Consider the following 17,638-nt stretch of genomic DNA (forward strand, 5'->3'; position numbering starts at 1 on the left):
AAGCTTGGAGTCATCTGGAAAAGCAGGGGAAATCCAGCAGATGGTTCTGTCTAACCATTAGATGTAGCTCCATGTCTGCAGGCCCTGTTTCTCTCTCATCTCTTCGTACCAACAAACAAGCACTAGTCCAATACTAGGACAGAAACAGAACACCATCCATGGCCCTCCCCACTCAGAACAGGTGTGGTTTTTTTTGCACTTTATAAGGGAATCACAGGCCACAGCGATGCATTCATTAGAGATGGATGGAGAAGGAATACAGAAAGACTTTTACTGTGCCTGGTACTTTGTAAGAAAACAGATATGATAGATGTGCACAGTGGAATCACTGGATTCTGCATATTTTATATATACATACACACATTTTGGACAAATGTTTACATGTTGGGTGGTGTTTGCTCTCTTCCCCCCTTTAGTCTCCACCCACTGAAATGACGCTTCCTAGAGAAAAAGAGATGCTGCTGTTCTCTTTGTTCCACAGTTTGACAAAATGAAGTCACCATTATAACTAAACAAAAATGAAGACATGTTTTCTACATAAGCGATGGACTCTGCTCTTCTACTGTTTGTCAGGTAAGCTTTCCAATATACAGCTTGTTTATCTTAAATATTAGTAAATGTTTCCTCTCTTTATCTATGTAATGGTCACGATGGTAGACTTTACAAAAGCAAGATGTCTGACCAAGTGATCTTGTAAACACATCTTTAAATTATGTTCTCTGTAAGTCATGACTGTGTTAGTTTTTCTTTTTTATGTAGAATAAAGAGCACAGACAAAAAAAAGACTTACAAATAGACCAAGTTTGTAGAGCTCATTCTTTTCCATTGGCTAGCTCAGCATATATGACTTGAAAAAAAACACACAAAAGCCCAGATATGTTTTATGCTTTATGTTCAGAGCTGGTTTTTAGCTGTTTGGTGGATTGTCGTTGGCCTTGCCTTGGCATATTATTTGATTTGCAAATTTCTTGTGCAAAGAAGATGAGCCAGTTTAGTCAGCTGTGTTTTCTCTGTTTGCTTTGTAGGACAAGTCTATTTGCTTAATACTGGCTTTTTTATGTGTCCTTGTTTATATCTTTTGACACACATTTGATATTTTATACTTTATTTTTATGATTTATGCCATATTTGTTCCCCGTAGCAGATGTGTTCACTTATTTTCACTTAGAAAATCAACAAAACGTAATCTGACTTGGGGTTTTCAAACTTTTGCATATGACTGTCCACTGTGAGAACAAAAAGTTACAGTGCAGATACATTTTTAGTTTGTCAAGGTACAAACAAAGTAAATGTACCCTAAGAAGTATAAAAATAGTTTTAAGGTCCAATTGTGTGCCTTTTTCACAAGGAAAAGGTACAAACTTAATTCCAAAAAAAGTTGGGAGAGTATGTAAAATATAAATATAAACAGAAAGTTGTGATGTGTAAATACATGGTGACCTGTGTTTTAGTGAAAATAGTACAAAGACAGTACGGAAAACATCCAGGAAAGGAACAAATGTCAGATAAGAAAGCGTTGGTGAATGACGGAAGTTTTGTGGAAACTTTGTGAAATTTTTCTTAAGATTGGTTGGTGAATACGGCCCAGTGTTCCTTAATGAGCATTTGGAAGGTTTTTAGGTATTTCACCTTGTATGGTGCATAATATCACCAAAAAAGAACCCAGAAAATCTTTGCGTGTAAAAAGCAAGGCCAAAAACCACAGCTTAGTGCCTGTGACCTTTGAACCCTCAGAGAACACTGAATTGAAAACCATCATGCTTTTGTGACGGATATCACTGCATTTGTTTGGGAATACTTTGACAAATCATTGTCAATTAATGCTTCATTGCTGCACCCACAAAGGCAAGTTAAGACTGTACTATGCAGCAATGTCCAGAAACGGCACCAACTTCTCTGGACTTAAACTCTTCTGAAATGGACTGATGCACAATGGCAACAGTGGTAGCATGACAAGTCCACCTTTAGGATTGTTTATGGAAATAATGGACGTCACATTTGCTGGCCCAAATAAGAAAAGGACCATCCAGATTGCTACCAGCATAAAGTTCAGAAGCCGGGGTCTGTCATAGTATGGGGTGGATCTGTGAATCTGTGCACCTTTACCACTGAAAAGTATGTACACATTTTGAAGTAACATATGGTCCATTTCCTATTGAAATGTGGCACACTATGAATTGCAAAATATGACAGTGAAGGCCCCGTACGGTTGTCCAGCTGAAATCTTGTATAATTGAAGAAAGGTAAAAAAATTGCTTTCAAAATTTTATTAGTTTTATCAATACTCAAATATCACTCCTGTGCCAACTTTTTTGGAATGTGTTGCAGGCACCATAGTTGGAATTTGCATATATTTGCAAAAAAAAAAACCTAAGTTTGTAAGGTAAAACATAAAATACTGTATTTCTGTACTGTTTAAAATCTAATACAGTTCAAAAGGAATTGAATTGACTAATTACTAATTACTGCTTTTTGATTTTATTAGCATTTTACATATTATACCAACATTTTTCAGTTGGGTTTGCACATATTTGTACCTTTTCATAACCTAATGTTTTAAAATAGAACAATAAAATAAAATATCTTGAGACAAAACATGATGTGTGGAGTCAATACAACTTAAAATGTAAATACATAATTACAATGAAATACGGTACAATTAAGTTTCCTAACTAAAGTTACTGAAGAGGTAACCTTGAGTGTACCATCTCAGTGACCAGAGGGGGGACTGTTAGTACACTTTAGTAACTTTCAATCCACAAATGTATATTAACTTGAGCTATTTAATAACTAAATTATATTTGTGTAAACTCAGAGGTACTGTAATGGTCTTACTCATTTCTCAGACAACAATGAGCCGATGCATGCAGGGTTTTATTTTTAATTCGCACCTCGCTCAAATGTGTGCTTTGCAAGTGGTTGGCTTGAGCAGGATATCCTGTTCATGGTCAACAAGTTTAATCTCTGTCATCGTCTCTGAGGGCAGAGGTGTGAGACAGAGATAAAAAAAAAAACAGAAATAAGTAACAGCATTAAAAGATACAATGACATGAAGAAAATACAACGTAGGATACGGAAGTCCAGCTTCCTGTTGATAATCAGACTCACATATTTTTTGTCTTTATTCATATTCATAGGCTTAAGTATGTTTTTCCCTTGACTAAACTGGAAAGTCCGGAACATCCACCAATATTGACCATGCTTGTTTTGTAAATATAAATGATGGTAAATGTTTGTTTATGGTTCAGGCAGCTTGTAGGGCACGCACCTGACCTTCTCCCGCACCATCTGAGTTATGATACTAAACAGTGGTCATGCTTACAGTGCAGTCTTTAGGCCCCTGCTAATAACAGACCAAAATGTCATAATTAACACTTTGGCTTTGGTTTTGGACTAATGTGCATTTCTGACCAACAAGGACAAAGAAAAAGCTGTCAGCAACTGTTCCTACCAATAAATAATTCAGGATCTCTTGTTTACGCCGTCTTTTTTCATGTGTGAATCACCTGTCTACTCTAGTAACAGGACAGAATAGGGTTTAGCTGCTGTAGCAACTCCAGATAAACCACAGAAAGAGTTAAAATACAGGACACGTGTGACCCAGAAGTTGAAAATGAAGCTAATAGACAAAGCAGTAGGCAAGAGACTGAAAAACAATAGGAACCAAGTGCAGGGCTTTATTGGTTAAAACCAAACATAGTTTAAAACCAGTACCTCTCAAAACAAGAGGGACACACACAGTATAACAAGGCAGCCAAAACTAAAAGACAGCCCAAACTCGCTAATCCATAAGACAGGGCTTTGGGGTTGGGCGGCATAACTTAACTATTTGACGCTTCTGGAGTGGCCCTCACCGTCCCTTGACTTGAACATTTTTGAAAATATGTGGGTAGATTTTACCCGCTTAAATGGCCCAAAGTTTTCTTACACAGTTCTATAACCTAAGAGTAACTTAGCCAGTTTGCATTGAAGTCCCTGTAGTTACTGAATAATAAGCCTGAGTATGTTCTGGAAGGAGGACTGGGTGAAAATTCCTAAAACAAGAAATGTGTGTGATATCTGCCACACGGGATGTTACCATGGCTTAGTAGTTTGTCCAAACTTTTTCACATGCCAAGATTACTATTTTTCCTATTTTCTTAAGTTAATCAAATATAAAAAAACAGTGCAACAACTTCTGAAAAAAAAGATAATTAATGATATTGACAGTTACTTCACCACATAATGCATAAACCATATTTTCAATATATGACCACAGTAAAATTACTACAAGAACTGCAAATGTTTACTCTGTATTTATTTGGATATACAATAACTATATTTACACAAACTTTCATACATTTCTACACACTGCTAACTAAAAGTATGCTTTTGAAAAAAAAAAATTGTACAACAGTTAGTTCCGGCCACTCAAGCTGATTGGTTGAGAAGCGTTGTAACTGTGCTGATATTTCACCATAACATCAGGTTTTTTCAGAACACTGTATCACTCCACTGAGACGCCGTTGCTAATCAAAGACTTTGACAGCTGTAGGAGACACTCAAGCTATTTGAACGTTTTCACTTCTTACTTTGCACACAAACAGAAAATGGATACTTTTAGGATCACATTTGACCCACAGCCGATTTGGTCAGACTCTGAAGATGAGACTACACTAAACGCCCAAACTGTCATCACCGCTGAGCAGCTTTTCAATCAGCAGCTGCGACAGAAGAGCACCTAAACGACCTGGAATTAGCCAGAAATGAACTGAGTATCATTCACCAAACAAAAGGGGCTGTAGGATACTTTACGGACTGGCTGGAACAAAACAACATTAATATTGATCTAGCAAAAAAAGACAACACTGAGCTAAACTTGATATTGTGGCAGTTTTATGGCTCAGTCCGATTTGGTCAGACTCTGAAGATGAGACTACATGTTTGGCAAATGGTATTTGGTTCAATTGGTTCAGGTCGTGTGTTATCACGAATAACATCATGGCTTTGGCTTATGTCTGCGACCAAATCACAGCCGTGATGTTATTTTGTGATAACACACTCCCTCTCGTGTTCTATTGCTTAAACATAACATTCCATATTATAGCTGTATAAGTCTAACAGTGAGCTGTAAGGTTGTGTGACAATCTACAGAACCAATAAATAACAAAAATACTTCATGTGGTAAAAAGCAATTGACACGAATGTCTTTTTTTTTTAGGCAGTTTATTTATATAGCACCTTTCATCCACTGCTATCATTCAAAGTGCTTTACAAATGAGAAAATACAAAGTCATGTAAAAAGTCGAAAGCTGCTCAAATAGTTTTTTTTTTTTAGCTTCGATTTAAAAGTGTGTATTGTCGGGGCGCTTCTAATGCTCTCTGTCAACTGGCTCCATTTAAGAGCTGAATTCTGCTTCTCCATGTTTAGTCTTTATCTTCATCAGGACTAACTGACTAGTTCCTAATGATCAGATAAATATACTGGTCCTACACAGTTAAGTGATTTATAGAGCAGTAACAGCACCTTAAAGTCTATTCTGTAATAGACTGGTATTCAGTTTAAGGATTTAATAATGGGGGTGATGTGTTTCCTTTTACTCCTAGTGAGATTCTAGCAGCTGCATTTTGAATCATCTGAAGCTGTTTGATTGTCTTTATTGTGAGTCCAGTTAGCAGACCATTACAGTGATCAATCCAGATGGAAATAAATGCGTGGATCAGTTTCTCTGCTGATTTAGTAACTGCTTTGATATGACTGCTTAAACTGAGATCAGAGTCTATTAGTACACCAAGGTGACGTAGTAGTTCTTTAGATTTTAGACCTCTCGAGTCCAGATAGGCAGCTAGTCTGTAGCTGTCATTGCTAATCCTAATAAATGAATCACTGATTTATCTTTTTTCAACTAGAAGGTGTTATCCCATCCAGTTACTGATGTGCTCAAGGCACGAACAGTGAGTCAAGAGGATTATAGTTGTTTGGAGAGAGGGCCAAGTAAATCTGAGTATCATCTGCATAGCTGTGGTCAGATATATCATAGTCTTGTAGTATTTGGCCAAGAGGCAGCATGTATGAATTAAATAAGAGTGGCCCAAGAATTGAACCCTGGGGGACACCACAGGTCACTGGCTCTCTCTCAGAAACATTATTTTCTACTTTGACAAAGTAGTCCCTTCCTTGCAGATATGCACTGAACCATTTTAGGACAGTTCCAACCCAGTTCTCAAATCTATCTGTTAGAATTTTTTGGTCAATGGTATCAAGGCAGCACTGAGATTGAGCAGTAGTAGAACAGATGTTTTTCCAGAGTCTGTATTTAAATGCATGTCATTAATAACTCTAATTAGAGCCTGTCAGTACTACAATTAGGCCAAAAACCTGACTGAAATCTGTCTAGACAGCAGTTTAATGACAGAAAGCCAGTAAGTTGTTTGAAAACAATTTTCTCAGTAACTTTTTTTTAAGTTAAAAGCAGATTTGCATTTGGTCTGTAATTATTCAATAAAGCTGCTTCTAGATTTTTCTCTTTTAAGAGAGGCTTCACAAGTGCAGTTTTTCATTTGTTAGGATAAATGGCCAACACGAGTGAAGTGCTTACTATCTGAAGTATATGTGCTGCTATTAAATGAAGCATGTTCTTTAGTGGTTGATTTGAGATGACTCATTGTAATGATTAAAATTTCATTATTGATAGCACTAAACTGGAATATTTTAACCAGAATATGGGTGTGATGGAGAGGACACTGGTTCTTTGGTGGATACAAATGTGAAAATGGCTTGTCTGATTTTATGGATTTTAGTGTGAAAGAAAGTGTGCAAACTCATTACATTTCTCAGTTGATACTAATTCAGGAGTGATATATGTAGGTGACTTAGTTTGTCAACTATGCCGAAGAGTACTCTGCTGTTGTTAATATTGTTGATAATGCTGGAGAAAAAGGATTGTCTCACTTTGCACATTACTGTGTTGTAATCACGTAGCCTGTCTTACACAATAATGATCTGACAAAGTGACATCCTTCACAGTGGCTGATATGTTGAGACCCTTTGAGATAATCCCATCCAGAGTGTGACCATGACAGTGTGAGAGTTCAAAAGAGTCCAATATAGCACAGAGTTCCTAGGCATAAATTAGAAATGTCACTGGGATTGTCAATATGTATGTTAAAATCAACAGCAATAAAAAAAAGATCAACATCAGTGAAAATAAAAGATAACATATCTGTAAATTCATCAATACAATTAACATTGAACTTCAGAGGCCTGTATAGTACTATTAATATTACAAAGGTACTCAAAGGATGTGAATGATAATTGGTTGCATTGGAAATAATCCTCAAATAGAGCAGCTACACCTCTAACTTTCTTGCCGGCACACAAGACATTTATAAAATTAAAGTTAGGTGGAGCCAACTTGATTAATATGGTTTCAGCATGACTTTTATTTAACCTTGTGTTAAAAGCATAAAGTCAAGGCTGTGGGGTACAATAAAATTATTACTCAAATAAGACTTCTCTGTGAGAGATCTAATGTTAAGAAGAGCTAATTTAATAAACTGTACACTTTGCTCCAGAAACTGTCACTCTTTTACATACTACAGATTGGATATATTCACATTATCTCACATGTACTCCCTGTTCTTTCTGTTTCTGATAAGTACTGGCGTGGCAGAAAAAAGCAGAATGATGTGTCTCATCTGGTCACACTAGGCATTCAAGTAAAAAAAGGATGAATGGAATCCAGCCAAAGTATGTCCAAACAGCCTACTTTGTGTCCACATAAAGTCAGACTGAGTGTTTAGGCCACCCACGACATTCAGGCGAATCAGAAGGATTACGTTCCTGGATTACAGACCAGGCATATCGTCAGAGACCAGCAATCAAAGACATGAGACGCACCCCTTGGCTACCTGCACTTTTGTGTACCACTTTAATCAGTGTTACAATAATACGTTTTTCTGAGGAAGATACAGTTGCTGGATTGAAAAAAGTTTGATGCTAAGTTTAGGACGTCCTGTCTTGAAAAGGTTTTCAGGAGTTCTGTTTACAGAAATGAAAGCAAATGCGAGCAAACACCATCCCAACCAAGGCTAATGTTAGTGACCTTCGGCCAAGGTTTAAAATTCTGTGGTTAAGCTACTGTTTCAAGTATCTTATTTTAATAAATCATGGTTATAGTAGTAGCAAATGCTTCTTACTGGTAATTCTGTTCTGTGACTTGACTGATCAGTGCCTCCAGTGCTGTGGCACTTCAGCACATACCATTTAAACTGAAAACCATTTATATTTACAGTTTAACCATTTAAAAAAAAACATTTATATTTACAGTTTTTGCTTTTAATTAACAAATTGTACAAGTAAAGTAATAAAATTAAGGTAACAGTAATATAAAAAGGACTTTTTGTCAACGAAGGACTGAACTTCAAAATAATAAAAAAAAATTAAGAATAAATAATTAATAATTTATCATTAATGTTATATTTACAGCAACTACTGTGTAGTTTTTAAAAACTGTGAAATGCATGTTATAGTATATTGGAGGTAAATAAACAATATGAAAGAACATATACCGACATATACAAGCACTTGTGCAAGAAATAGAAACTCAGTGTGAGAGTGCAGCATTGTGGAGGTGTTTTGGCTGGTTAACCACAAGAACACTACATGCCTGCAAGACTGAATGTACTCATTAAAGTATTAGAACCAGGCATGGAGACTAAAAGACATCATAGCTGTCTGAGCATGATAGTACCTGAAATGATCAGATCAGGTCAATCATGAAGCAGAATTACAGGGCTAAATATTTATATCAGAGTGGTTCAGTATCTGTGCGGCTCAACTGATATTTCTTTCCATGGCTAGCATAATATAGGGCAGGCTATGTGTCAGTTTTCATTGACCTGAGTGGAAAAACAATGTGTGTGATGAGCTCATGATACCACAGTAAAAGTGCCTGGTTTTAGTCATGCTTTGCAAAATCTTGTCACTGTGTACCCTGTGCCATCCTTGCTGTTGCTCAGTTCTAGTATTTATCATAATGTACCAATTTTCATTACCACTGAAACTGGAATGCATATTAAAGCTTCAGTGGAATATTGTCTTTCTGTTTGGTGAGTTTTATTGTTAATTTCACAATATGTTTATGTATTGTCAATATTATCAATATTATTTTCAATTATATGACAAAATTGGTTTTACGTGCTGTTCCACTTCTGCAGAATATGCTAGATAAAGTGGGACACATTTTATAGCCACTGTAATTTATCATGATAACTTTCAGGAGCCAACATCTCATGACCATGTCAAATCTGGTTATTTTATATATATATATATATATATATAGTCTTTGTTTTGGTAGTGACATAAAAACATGGTGCAGTATTTTTAAAAGTTTTTTTAATAGTAGAATAGTAGATAGCAATACAAGCGATGATGATTTGTGGTCAGCATGATGACTCTTTTGCATTTGGTGCATGCAATAGTGGTGTGTTGTACACAGGAGAAAAAGGAAAAATCCCTCAAGTATATCATTTTGCTGAATTTGAAAAAAGTATCATGCTGCATTATAAGTCACTACAGAAACAAGACTTGGCTAGTGCACTTTTAAGCTCCATTCTCACTGCACATCTTCACTTTTACAAGCTCTGGATGATTGGAAGACATTAAGGCATAGTTTGGGAGGTCAGGTTAAAGTGACAGGTGTCATGCAACTGTGAGCTATTCCAAATATGCAATTGTGCTCTACACCATGCAGCACATATGCAGTCGGACATTTTGAATTTGTCAGACAGCTTATTAATCCGTATCACTGAGTTGTTAGCTGGGGAGGGGGGTTAGTCTTTTTGAGTGCTTTACACCTTTTTTATTGGCACACCCATGAAAATACTATAACATTATTAATTATTTCAAAACGGTTTTTTGAAACAATAAATGAAACCCATTATCTGTAATATTTTTTCTTTCTAGAAATCTTCTTCTCTGTGTCAGTATCCAGCACTTCAGCTCAGGAGGTACTGAATAGAGCTGTAGGAGAGTCTATTACATTCCCTACTCGGGTTCCTGCATCTGGCACTATAATGTATGTAGGCAGAACCATTGGACAGGTGTTGAATAAACAGACTGAGACAGACATTACTGAGGAGTTTAAGAATCGTCTCCACTGGGACAGTCAGAGTGGGTTCTTCACTCTCTCAGACCTGAGAACAGATGATTCAGGTGTTTATACTGTAGAGAGCACTAAAGAGGAGAAGAGACAACAAGCCTATCAGCTGAACGTGTACGGTAAGTTCTTTTTTATACTTAAACTTTTTATACTGATATAATATAAAATAGTTAAGAAAATAAGCATGCAGTTTCTCTTTTTGTTAAAGAATGTCAAGTATGTATTTATTTACTTATTTTAATTTATTTTCCCAGATAAAGTTTCTGCACCTCAGGTGACAAATACAACCTACAATTCTTCAGAGAGTAAAGTCTGTTCATTGCAGTGCTCAGTAAGAAATGTGAGGGGACTGAAACTCTCTTGGTTTAAAGACATTGTCATACTGAACCACATCAACAGCTCCAGTCTAAATGACACACTGAATCTCTATCTGGAAATAGATAAGTTTGACAATGACACCTACAGCTGTGTGGCTACCAACCCAGTCAGCAACCAGACGACCACAGTCAACATTAAGAAACTCTGCCAATATAGCCCTGGTATGGAAATAAACATCTCGATTCTATGTTTTAGCTATTTCTTGTATGGTTTTTAAAAAAGTTTTAAATGTTATATTGTCAACAGACTCCATTTATTGTTTTAACCTTTGGATAAATGGCAGTTTTGACCCACATTTTGACTTTGATTGTATTTTTTTCCTTGGTCCCCACACCTCTGATTTTCCTCCAACTTTCTGTTTTTATTTGAGGAATCCATAATAACTAAATAATTAAATAACACTTTGTTAGTTAAATAAACAAAATATAAGAATTGATGTTTTACTGTGGTGATGCTTTGATCAGGCCTAAAGGGTAGTGGGGTCTTGTTAGTTAAAGCACTGAATTGTTTTAAAATATAGATACACTGAAAGAGTAAAAGAAGTAAAACAAAGTGAAGACATGGTTAATAAAATGATAAAAGATAATAATATTACTCTCTGAAGTGCAAAAATCAGAATATTTATTGTATGTGGAAAGTTGTTTTTTTTCTTCTTTTCCAGAACAATCCAATGATCGTAAAAGGGACATTGTTACTGCTGTAGTTTGCAGTATGACTTTTATCGTGGCGATTATAGTAATGATTATGTGCCTGCGAAGAAGAAAATTGCAAAATGAATTGCATCATCACAGAGAAGGCAGGTATTTGTCTTCTCATGGACTCTTTGAAAAAAAAATTGTGTTAGAGCTTATGTAACTATTACAGGAGCATTTCTTTGCCCAGAAATAAGAGACACACATATAGTTAGGGAGTACTTTTAATTACGTTTTCATAATGCAGGACTTAAATTTGATTCTTCATTTTTTCTTTTACTTTCTTTGTTGCCAGTCATGTATCTGTGTCATTCAAAATATCTCTCCACATTTGCATTATGATGCACTTCGTATTTGATTTCTATTATTCATGGTGTATTAGTCAGTGTCTGTCAGTCTCTCTTATTAACTGATTAAATTCAGATCAGAATCAGCACCATACTGACCATCCTTTGTTTATCTTTGCAGACTCATCTGCAACTGAAGGACTGAATGAAGAAGTGCAATATTCTGTGATAAATCATAAAAATCATGCTCAGGTCAGTGACGTGATGGACTGACAGACACTGGCAGACATATGACCATATAAGAACAGCACAGTGTGCACGTAGAGCTCTTTCCCACGAGCCTGTATAGTTTCATGTCTTGCAGAACTGCACTGTGGTTAGTCTTCTTCAGTACGCTGTGGTTAAAATCTCTCTAAAAGCCGCTAAACGGACATGCAGCATGCGTGCAAAGTCTGGCCTGAATGGCCTTCTTTGTGAGCTCTTTTGTACTGTACTAGACCAAGAAGAAAGTCACAATTTAAATAGGCTACACAAAGGCACAGTAGGAAAGTCCCTAATATCCCTTTACTGAGTCTAACAGTATCCAGTAACAGAAATGAGTGTATCCTCAGATAAATGCACTTATTCTCTCTCCCTCTGTCTCTCTCTTGACTAGACAAACATATGCGAACCTGCCTCAAAGGAAACCTGTCAGCTAACTACAATTTATGACCAGATTCGTCCGCTTGATCCAGGGGCTTCCGTCCAGAGCGGATCCGCTTAGACACAAACAGGAAAGTGGTCATCAGAGTGTTTATGAGAAGAAATTTTGTGCATGAAATTTTTGTGACATGCACAGTGCTCAGGACATTCACATGTTGATAAAGAAAGTCATTCTTACTGTGTAATGAAATTAATTTAACTGGGTTCCTGTCAATACTACCATAGACTTTTGGCACTTAAAGAGGCAAACCTATCACACCTACACTCTTAAAGAGAACCCTGACTGTTAAGACTAGTGTATGGAGGTGTATGTGTCTAATACTATTAAAATATGATATAAGCCCCCTGGACAAAAAATATCACCTTGCATGCTTAAGGTGGTAGTAACTTCAGGCTCCTGCAGATGACGTTGCACAAGGATGATCAGGCTATAAATACCTGCGGGATGTGCGATGGGATTCATAGATTGAGAAGAGGTGGTACGGTGCAGTGAAGGTCTCATTTGATGTGTGGAAAATGGATCGCAAAGCAGATGTTCATGATTGGCAAAAAGGATTTGGGTGTGTCAAAGGCCATAGTGTGAAGGAAGTAGCTGAATGTGTAGGTGTATTGAAGCGTACTATCATACTGGTTGACCAGCAGTGGCAAAAATCCCAGTCCAAATTCTTGTCAGAATTGTGGCAAAAGACAAAACTGACAGGAACTGCTGGCATGTTTCACGGCTTGTGAATAAAAATCACGTCGCTTCCAGGCAAGAACTGGACTGGCCCACAAAACCCCCAGATTTAAATCCTCCCTTTAAATCTGTGGGACTACCTGGAACAGGGAAGGCGTCCACTAAATCTGGCCGAACTGCGCAATTCTTTGATGAAAGAATGGCTGAGCATTGATGTTACCTACATCGAGAAACTTGTCCAGTCCATGCTAAATCGAATCGCAGCTGTTATTCTTGCTTGTGGGGGTATTACACGCTATTAGGTACGTTTCAGTTACAGGTGATTTTTTGTCAAGGTGAGTTTATAAACCAAATGCAAATGTTCTGTTTATTAAAAAAAACATGACAAATATGCTAATCCCTCTATTGGACTGGACTCAGTCCTATAGAAAATAAGACAATCCAAAAAACCTCTGCTGGGTAATGTAATGCTCTCGTTAAGTTGGAAAGGATGAATCATCTATTAATTAAATTAGATATTTAGCTCACTGCACATGTACTTTGATTGAGGTGTCTTCACAGTCATGATTCCCTTTAAAAAAAAAAAGGTGCCACAGAGTTCTTTGTCTGATGCCATAGAACACGTGTCAAACACCAGATCAGGCCCATTGCATAATCCTATCCGGCCCGCAAAATTATTTTCATTTTCTATTAATATTAGCCTGTTTCCCAACACGCTGAACCACAATCCCCACCATGCACTGCTGCATAATGTGTATAATGTAGTTATATAACCTATTGTAATGCGCATAATGTTGTATAATTTGATAGCACCTGTTGCCTTTTACACTGTGTGTGAATTTCATGAAGAATGGACCAACAGACATGGCCAAAATATACTTGGAAAAAAGTCTGGTTCCATTGATTTACATTGAAATTAAAGTATGTTTTTTCATTCTCCTCTAAAGTTACCATTTTGGGGATACAAGGTTTTGTTCTGACTGCAGCAATATATCTATATCTATTTATACATCTATACACTTTGAGTCATTTCTATTTGTCCATTCAATGTGAAGTTTAATACAATGTAAAGGCTGCTGTGTTCAAATTACCTACAATAAAAAAAGAGATTTCTGTATTTTTTTTATTTTATTTTTTTGACAGTGATGATATCTCATTTACAAAAAAGGTTCTCTGAAGATACCTCTGCTTCTTGAAGTGGAAGACGCTAGAAAGGTTTTCTAGGGCATGGAAAGTGGTTCTTCAATAGCTTTAATGGCATCACACTGAGAACCCTTTTGGGCACCTCATTATTACTAGAGTAGGTTAACATTAATTACAGAATATTTTATAATACTATTTTGAACTTGTTCTGTATATTAACTTTAACCATGTCTAGAAATTTGAATTAGAGACTGTTGTCTCCTGTTGCCTCCAAGTGAAAATGTATATAAATATGCACTAATTTAAGAATGTTTATTTTATTCAATGTTTTTTTTTTTTGACTTACACTGTCTTGCTAATGTATTTGCTGAATTCATCCAGCTGCAACTTAGATATGTATAATATATAGATGCACTGCATTTCTGTTGGCTACTAATCAGTCACTCTTCCATTTCACTCAACACATATAACGCCTTTTTAAACCCTTTGCAAACTTTTAATATCAGCTGAAAGACTTTGTATTATTATTATTATTAATGAAGGATGAGAGTTCATGCACAGCTTTCGGTGTTTTGAAGTTCTGATGCAAAAAGCACAATTTGCAACTGAGAAGTTCATGGCAAGGGCTCTGAATTTGTTTAATGCAAATAACATACTGAAGTAATCACTCAACTGCTCCAAAGCACATTTCAGTTAGAAAATGTCCCAGAACATTTCATTATTCTTACAAAACTGTGACCTTCAAAGAGCTCCCAGTGTCTTGCTAGTCTCACACCTGTATGCAAATGGCATTTACACCCCAGGGTGCAGCTGTTCTTTTATCTGATGTGGTTTGGATACGAGACGGACGAGGGGAGAACAATCAGGATGTTGTTATTTCAGTTCCTCTTTGTAAACGGAACATGCCTGTGGAAAGGTGGGAACCAGGCTAAACTCATAAACACATAAATCGATCAGCTTGGATAAATATAACACCTGCTGTAAACTCAGAGGTTTTATACACTTAAGCTGCATCCAAAACCACATACTATTCTATATCATACATACTGTACACAAGTATGTACTACTAATGCAGATGTACTGTATAGTATAGTAGTATGCGGTTTTGGGTGCAGCCTTTTTTGTGTTTTAAACCCTGCTGTTATTGTTCAAATATGTGACTATTCGCTATTCGCTCTTGTGGTTATATCCTGCATGTTCACTCGAGTGCTTATATTTGTTTTCTTATATTTGGTTTATAGTCTTTTCCTACTGCTCGAGTCCTGCTTTGTTCTTCAAATCCATTTTGTTCACCAGCCTAGTTCACTGAATTCACTGCACCACTGTATCCAGGGATAATCCTACCCCATTGTACATTTATTTCTATTTTGTAACTTTTTTAATGTTTTATGTTACTATTACATTAATAATTATGATACATTGGTTGAATTAATCCTTCAAGTTTTAAATGTCAAATATACATCAACATAAAACTGAGATTTGACCAAATTGTATGGAGTTTGATGGCCTTTCTTGAAGACTATGTCATTAAGACCAAGCAATAATTCTTCTTTAAAATGTGAACCCCGACTCTGATACCAATGTAGGCTACACATGTCATCTAACAAATATTTAGGCCAGAAATTGTAAACTTGCTTTGTGAATTACACCTCATTCTAGCACTGGAGACAATAGTAACATTTAAACAGGTACTGAAGAATATGTTCAATATCTGAATGGAGCACTGTAGCACTGTTTTGTTATTCATTGTTATCCCTATTAAAGACCAAAATATGATGTTGATTTGTAGTTTTTCTTTCTTGTCTGACTGAACATTTCTAGAATTTGTTACATGATCTGTATTTGAAAGAAAAGTTTACATATAAAATTAGGAAGACACAAGTTGGTACATGTAGGTGGACAGAAAATACAGTGGCTAAATTTGGTACCTATCACCAGTTTGTCTAGTATTTCACATTGAATGATCTAAGCCAGTGTTTCTCAACCCTGGTCCTGGAGGCCCACTGTACTGCACATTTTATTGTGTTCCTTGCTAGAATACGGCCACTTTAATTTAGTGAGCGTTTGTTAATGAGCTGATTAGTTGAATAAGGTGTGTTAGGATCAGGGAAAACACGAAAATGTGCGGAGCAGTGGGCCTCCAGGACCAGGGTTAAGAAACACTGATCTAAACCATTTGAATAGCTGGTGGAATTCCCCTCTAACCCAGCATCGCCATCTAGTGGACATGACACCATTTTGTATGTGAGAGTTCAGAATGCAACGACTGAGTGACACTGAAAAGGCAAAAAGTGCATTAAAATCTAAAATCTCACTCTAGCAGTCTCTATCATATACGCTGTTTATATAAATATAGCAAAATCTGAAAACCTGTTTGTTTGTTTATTCTGCACCTGATACCCAAATAATAATGCTAAATTAACCCTTTCCATTCAACAAAACATTTACTTACTATATTTACTATAAACATATTTATTAAATAAATTTTATATATATATATATATATATATATATATATATATATATATATGTATATATATATATTTTTTTTTATTATTATTTTTTTTAAATAAGTACACTTCATTAAATAATTATAAGTAGTGGTACACATGTATATCAGAGTTGTAGAGTCTTTGCTTTGAAAGAAACCTTGGCTTAAGAATCATTTTAAAGCAACTGTGTCAAACGAAATGGGCTGTAAGATGTTTTGTAGACTGGTTGGAACAAAACAACTTTAATATTGATCTAGCAAAAATTGACAAAATTGAGCTAAACTTGATATTGTGGCAGTTTTATGTCTCAGTCCAATTTGGTCAGACTCTGAAGACGAGACTACACATTTGGCAAATGGTATTCGGTTAATTTGTGGCTGATTCCAGGTTGTTTAGGTGTTCATCTGTCACAACTGCCGACTGAAAAGCTTGCTCAGTGGTGATGACAGTTTCAGTATTTAGCGTAAGGAGCTGGAATATGAACTGTTAGCTGTGCAGTGAATGAGCGGAGTTCGTTACTCTGACATAGCAACAAGCTGCTTGTTAAGGAACTATAATTTGGCAGAAGGAACTGCTAACAGCCCTGTGATGGACTGGCGACCTGTCCAGGGTGTATCCTGCCTTCTGCCCAATGACCACTGGGATAGGCTCCAGCACACCCGGAAGGAGAAGCGGCTTAGAAGATGTGTGTGTGTATGTGTGTAACTGCTAACATTAATACATATTAAATGTATTAATTAAATGTATTAAATGTATTAATTACTTTATTTATTTCATATCACATGATGTTGTTTTGTGATAAAACACTCCCTCTCATTTTCTAATTCTTAAAAAAAAGAAAAAAGGATATATATATATATATATATGTGTGTGTGTGTGTGTGTGTGTGTGTGTGTGTAATATATCCAAATCCAGAGCTAAACTAACAAAGAGCCCTTGTTATGCTTGGTTACAATTGTAAGTGTTGGTTTAAAGTGTACAAATTCAATTATAAATAAAATAAAACATCCAGATAAGCTACATAAACTCATTTAAAAGTTAACTGATTTCTGAATAAAACACTAGCACCAAAAATGTATGTTAATGGTTGACTGGGTACAACTCTAGAGTAGCTACACCAAAACAA

The 17,638-nt window shown here is 36.1% G+C and overlaps 1 protein-coding gene across 6 annotated transcripts; it reads left to right on the forward strand.

Annotated features, from left to right (window-relative positions):
- The first annotated feature begins 447 nt into the window (after positions 1-447).
- On the forward strand, positions 448-15,781 carry LOC118803763 (SLAM family member 5-like). Of its 6 annotated transcripts, none has more exons than XR_005006923.1 (6): positions 448-573; positions 9,947-10,261; positions 10,397-10,681; positions 11,182-11,320; positions 11,681-11,751; positions 12,155-12,299. XR_005006923.1 is itself a non-coding variant. In XM_036564252.1 (6 exons), the coding sequence occupies exons 1-6, from the start codon at positions 519-521 to the stop codon at positions 12,260-12,262; spliced, it is 966 nt and encodes a 321-aa protein (XP_036420145.1). In that variant the 5' UTR covers positions 448-518; the 3' UTR covers positions 12,263-15,781. The 6 variants fall into 6 exon arrangements, 5 of the variants coding, with proteins under 5 accessions (XP_036420145.1, XP_036420143.1, XP_036420147.1 ...); XM_036564252.1 differs by having other exon boundaries at positions 448-576; positions 9,953-10,261; positions 11,182-11,316; positions 12,155-15,781; XM_036564250.1 differs by having other exon boundaries at positions 11,182-11,316; positions 12,155-15,781.
- Positions 15,782-17,638: the final 1,857 nt, after the last annotated feature.

The sequence above is a fragment of the Colossoma macropomum genome, unplaced genomic scaffold (assembly GCF_904425465.1).
Source record: "Colossoma macropomum unplaced genomic scaffold, Colossoma_macropomum, whole genome shotgun sequence".
NCBI lineage: Eukaryota > Metazoa > Chordata > Actinopteri > Characiformes > Serrasalmidae > Colossoma > Colossoma macropomum.